Raw genomic sequence first — 6,000 nt, 5'->3', positions numbered from 1 at the left:
ACGATAGTAATTTTTCATCGATTTTATTTTATTGTTTATGAATATAGATAATAAAACCTACTGCAAATAACAATTAAATTAATGTAATTCTATAAAACAGTGTTAAAAATTTCGAAGTAAACCGCGATAAGTAATAGACTTCCGCTGTATAGCCATTAATACCAACACTTTGACATTAACTGTCAACAATTAATGTCCCGCGCGCGATTTATTTGACATAGCGAAATGTCAAGCTGATAAAGAAGTTGAATTTGCGCTTTGTTTAATAAAAAATATACATTTAAATGTCTTAAATATTATAATCCATGTGACCCTAAAATAACGTAATAGCTTGTACAAGTTTTTTGTTCTTAATTAAACTAACTCGTATTATTAACAAAAGTATGCAAGGGAATAGACAAGATTTTTGGAGAGATGCATAGATTAATTTTTAAGATCGAGTCTACATTAATTTGACGTTTAAAAGTAAAAGCTGTTTTTAAGTGTAGAAATATCACATCTTTAAATGGATTTTATACGATTTCTACAAAAAAAGTCTTATTTTCAATCACTAACAATTCGTACCCGTGTACCATTTTTTTCATTTGTGCATTTGACTAAAAGGTTTATTTGACTAATTTAATGGCATGGGCAAAGATTAAGTAACCGCAGATCTTTCCGTTTAGTTATTAGTCATGTTTTATGTCTTCATCAGCACGAAAAATATGATCTCATCACAATAGAAAAGTGTCATCTAACATATTAGTCATCATATCCTTGTGAATTATCATTCAGAGTTTTATAACTATTTCTAGGAAGAAACTCCGGCCCTATGCCGGTGTATGGCACAACACTATCCTTACTAAAATGTCGACGTTTATGTCCCCTCACTAATAATTCTGACATTTGACTTTGTAATTAAAGCGCGTCATTCGCGCTAAAGGATTCCAACTTATAATGTCTAAAACTATAAATTAATGAATTATCATTATATGCACTTATTCTGTACTGTTAATAATATTTTTAGCAGGTGTTTTGATGGTTACGTATAAAACTAGTAAAGTGCACTGGATGCGGGCGGCACAGGACCGGGCATTGTGACAATCGATGGGGGAGGCCTACGTCCTGCAGTGGACAAGTTTAGGCTGAATATGATAATGATGTATAAAACTATAATAAATTATTTACAAAATTTGAGGGTTGAGGGTACCAAATTAATCTAAATCAGTTCGAGAATAGGATGGTTTGGTTATGTTCGTCTCAGCGGGACCACTGTCGCGCCCTCGATTGACATATTTCAACTTTGATCGTGTATCTTTCTTTGGAATAATACATACTTTTGAGTATTTCTACTATAAGCTAACATATTTTACTATTTTAATAGTAGCGTTAGTTCATATAATATGTAGTCTTATTTCCTTGACTGTGGTTTAGGTTAAAGGTTATAAATAAAATGTCATATATAATTTGTAACTTAAACAATGACTTTTAATACATTCTTTGTCCTATATTACATTCGTTTTTGTACAAGAACAACGCATTGGTAAAGTATACAACGTATCAACGCATCGAATTATCTGTGTAAATGTCTGGAATGCAGAAAGAGATAGGAGCGTTGAAAAGAGACAGATAATGTTGAAGACAACAAACACTTATCTATTTTCGTTCCAACTAACCGATAACAGAGTTAACTATGTACATTCAGGTTCGGTTGCGGTATTCCACTTGTAGATTGCCTCGTTCCTTGCAACGAAGCAAACTCCGCCTCTTCTTATATTTAACCAATAAGGTAGCAGTTGCAAAAACGACTGGATAATAGTAAAAAATAAATTATTTTTTTGTACAAATACATTTAAAAGATGTATCCTAATGGTAATTGTTTCCGTGTCGTGCTATGCGAATTGTTCAAACGACTGTCGCTTTGAAGTTGGAATACCGCTAAATTCCCTGACAGTACATAGACAAGCATACTGTCCAAGCCCAAGAAGGGATAAAATTTATTTTTTTATATTCAAATTTAGGTGTAAGCTAGGTTATGTCACATTTGACAGATGCACAGATAATTCAAGCATTATTTTTTTTAATTCGACCTCTTAGCAAAGAGTTTGTAAATCAATAAAAATACCTAATATGTATAGTAGATTAAAAACTAAGAATAATATAAAATTACGTATTATAGAGATCTTGATTAATTAAAAGATTGAAGTGACTACTATAACTATGAATTAAATTGTTATGGAAGATTTTTACAATATTTATATAAAAATTACGTATTTTTCAAAAAATAGTGAACTGTTTTAGGATTATTTTAAGTTTGAAATATTAGAATTGACTGCATATCATCTTCTTTGTATGATTTTAATATCACTGTGTTTTTTATGGTATATTTTGATTCGTTATACAGTCTTAACTAATATAAAAACTGTAAAAACCTTGATAAAACAAGTATAATATTTAGTATGCACCTTCAATCTTTTCAATTTAACAAAACAATAAAAAACATGTAAAGAACGTCGAAAAATTTAACTTAACAATTGTTTGCAAGAGGTCAAATTAAAAACAATTAGAAGAATGGCTAAATATCTAACTAATGGAGCAATTACGTGTAAAACCAGACCTTCTGTAATAGTTGCAGTGTCATTATTACTTATATTTCATTATGTTGTTAATAGAAAAAATTACAATCAAAAAGGTCTGAATTAACGTAGCGACTAGGCCTTGGGGCGACTTTCCTCAAACACAACAAATAAAAAAAACACGGACAATCAAAAATCACAGAATGGAATATCAACTTAACAATGTCAGATGCATAACAAAAGTCGAATCATTTAAAAAAAAGAAAGTAACCCCGTTTCCTAAATATAATTCGATAGTTAATATCTTAAAAATTGGTTAATTCATTTATTCGCTGTCCAATATACAACCTTGGCGGCTCCTTCACTTCCAAGATGGCGGACACACTTACAGACAAACGTTTTAACACAGACTAGCGCGTATGTGGTCACCGCACATGCCATAGACCGAGGTTAAGTACACTGAGACACGGTAGTTTTACAATATGGTCCAATCCTTGAGGCGTAATACATGTGCAGCCGTATAAGTCTATGGCCTTCAGGTTCTGCAGGCCGTCGCCTAACGCCCGGAGTCCTCTATCGGTGACCCTGTGGCACTGCCCTATGTTCAGAGTTTCCAGCTGCGATAGCCTCGCCACTCGTTCCAAACCCTCGTCGGATATCCTGCAAGCGCTCAACGACAAGGACCGCAGGCCAGATAGGCCTAGAGTCGCATGCAACAGCGCCTCGTCGCCGACTTTGTCGCAAAACGAGACGTCCAATGACTTTAATCGTCCACTCTCAGCTAAATGCGCCACTCCCGTATCGGATACTCCTTCGCAAGCTCTCAAATTGATGTCTTCTAGATGTGGAAGCCTCGCCAGATGCCTTAGTCCGGCGTCGGTCACCGCGACGCAGAACGACAGATTGATAGACTTTAATTTCGGAAGACCGGATGCGGCGTGTTTCAATGCCTCGTCGGTCAACCGTTGACAGTCTTGTAGTCCCAGATACTCTAGATCCGGAGTACCTCTCGCCTCCCCACCGCCGCACAGGTGAGCTATGCCAGCATCGTTGACGTGCCAACACGACCTCAGATTTAAGCGGCGCAGTTTCCGCAGTCCCCAGGCTATGAGAAGCAACCCGGTGTCTGTCACGTTACAGCAGCCGCCCAACTCGAGCTCCTCTAAGTTTTTCAAAGACTGCGCAATCCTTCCCAAAGAGGAATCTGTCACCTGCTTGCACAGCGAAAGGTCTAACCGTTTTAGGGCCGGCAATTCGGCCGCGAAAGCGCTAGCCAGCGCCGCATCTGTGACACTATAGCAACCGCTTAGCGACAGTGATTCCAAACCGGGTAACGCAGAAACCGCGTCTCGCAGCCCTCGCCGAAGCGATAGAACTTGTAGTCTCCTCACACCGCGTCTCGCCAGAGATGCAAAGAGCACTGGCGCCGGCCTTCGCAGATGAAGAGCCGCTTCTACTCCTCGCCACACAGACCGACGGTCGGCGGCATCTCTCCAAGCGCGACACACTTGGGCCGCTCGGCCTCTGTCTCGCACGGGTAGTCGCTCGAATATCAGAGCCAATAGCTCCGGGTATAGTCTTGATATGTGCGTGCCCACGGGTTCCGGCACAAGCTCCGTGTGAGCCACGGGTAAATGCGGCCGATGTAATCTGTACGGCGCCGTCCGATTCTTCCTCCTTGCTGAGCCTGTCAGTTCAGTGATGCCGAGCCTCTCCTCCCGCCAGGAGAGAACGTCCTCGGTCCACGCACTCATAGTGTCACTCAACTAAAACACAACGCGACGCATCGGACCGGTTTTCGGGAGAAATCGTGTTCGCGAATGTCGGGAGACGTACGTCCACACCGCTTGGTGGCACCTCGTGGACTGTCGGGGGAGGCGGCTGCGGCCCCCCGCCCGACCCGCAGCGCCCGCCCCGCCCCGCGCTCCCTGCCGGCCGGCGCGCGCTATTGGTCGCGCTCGGCGGCACGTGACGCGCGCCGTATCGATTCGGAGGCTCTGCGGCGGCATTTTTAAGTTGGCGGCCCGAGAGCCCGCCTTCGCCCCGCGCGCCCCTCGCCTCCCGCGAGAACCCGCCACATAGACTAAACCACCAAGTGTACTTTATGCCATTAACATTTTTCAATTTAATTTATTTTATTTTTAATAAAATAAGTGTAGTAAGTAATCTAAATTAGCTCGAAACTGTAATGTAACTTAATATTATTTAAATATAAATCATCGTCTTTCTTTGTAAATATTTATGTTTCTTTATGTTGGAGCGCTGTTATATAACGAAATAACATAAATTTAATTTCATTGAAGTGTAACGTTCCTACCAGTATATGACACATGATGACTTTAATAAGGTAAATTCTAAAATTAGATAAATGTCTGTACAAAGCAAAACAGTATTGTACCTAACGTCCTTACGTAGTCCTAATAAAGATGTTAATCTTTGACCCCCAGTGATAAGGCAGCAAAACAACTCGGCGCGTCGTATATTTTCGTTCGCGCTGCACTTGCCGACGACTTATGACCAACTTAAGATGAACTGCCGAACTTCATCATACGACTTTATTGCTTTCGAATAAAGAACGTCTAGCGATGTGACATAGGTCAAGATAACTGGTCGTATGATAACATCGGCCAACTATTACAAGGGCAACCGGTTACGAGCGTTCCAAATATGATATTCGAATTCAATCGCGTCTTGCCAGCCAGTTTGAATACGATGCGAAACTTTATCATTTTTAATTTTTATTAAATGCATTAAAAACTTTTTGGTTTAATGCTTCTTACTATTGGAAGTCTCAAATCGAGAATTCCTGTAGCATTTTCTAGATTCTAGCATTAGACAATTTAGTTTAAAGTAAAATGTATGTTTTTTTTATTAAAATCCATGAGTTATTAAAATCATTTTAAATTGCAAAATAAAATTATTTACACACGAAATAAAGCAAGTTGGAGGTTTTAACTACAGTCTTTATAGTAACGTGACTCTCAAGATATTCTCTTATTAAGCTTTATCTGCAAATAGTCTTTAAAACTGAAATAATAATTTAATTACAGATTCCTACACTAAATCTACACTAAAGTACCATCAAATATCTATTAGAAACAAAAGGTAAGCCAAAATTTTTTATTTGCTCTTAGTGACGGTATGCTGTTTGAAAAGACGTCAGTTGACATTTGAATTTTGTATGACGCGTGTGTTGTTTTATATATGAAAAGATAATAAATAATATAGTTAATTTCTAATTAAGATACATAGTTATTATGTGAAAAAATATATTTATGGTTCATTGGCGAAATAATTTACAATACATTTTAAGTAAATATTTTATTTATGTGAATCGTAACGATGTTTCACTAATAATGCTTCGGATGTCGCCGAAATCATTGTTGTGGTAAGTTAAACTTTTTTATTTGTATTAATTTGACTACAATTTAAATAACCATAAGCC

At 38.2% G+C, this 6,000-nt stretch overlaps 2 protein-coding genes across 3 annotated transcripts in view; one reads left to right on the top strand and one right to left on the bottom strand.

The window, feature by feature from the left end:
* Positions 1–2,471: 2,471 nt before the first annotated feature.
* Ppa (F-box and leucine rich repeat protein partner of paired) lies at positions 2,472–4,462 on the bottom strand. The gene has a single exon (XM_013308666.1). It carries the CDS (start codon positions 4,307–4,309, stop codon positions 2,981–2,983), a length of 1,329 nt encoding a protein of 442 aa, XP_013164120.1. The 5' UTR covers positions 4,310–4,462; the 3' UTR covers positions 2,472–2,980.
* Positions 4,463–5,259: 797 nt separating this feature from the next.
* LOC106115251 (protein Wnt-5b) overlaps positions 5,260–6,000 on the top strand; it is a 42,976-nt gene continuing 42,235 nt past the window's right edge. The window contains exons 1-2 of one of the 2 annotated variants that reach the window (XM_013308581.1): positions 5,260–5,412; positions 5,606–5,660. Coding sequence is in view for 1 of the 2 variants with exons in the window: in XM_013308578.1 (XP_013164032.1) it covers positions 5,831–5,943 (113 nt within the window). In the remaining variant the exon portion in view is untranslated. Of the gene's footprint in view, positions 5,413–5,605; positions 5,661–5,823; positions 5,944–6,000 lie in introns of those variants that run through there. The other variant, XM_013308578.1, reaches the window with a different exon arrangement.

This window comes from Papilio xuthus, unplaced genomic scaffold, assembly GCF_000836235.2.
Source record: "Papilio xuthus unplaced genomic scaffold, Pxut_1.1 DF827870.1, whole genome shotgun sequence".
In the NCBI taxonomy this organism is placed as follows: Eukaryota; Metazoa; Arthropoda; class Insecta; order Lepidoptera; family Papilionidae; genus Papilio; species Papilio xuthus.
This window is presented reverse-complemented; position numbering and strand designations above follow the sequence as displayed.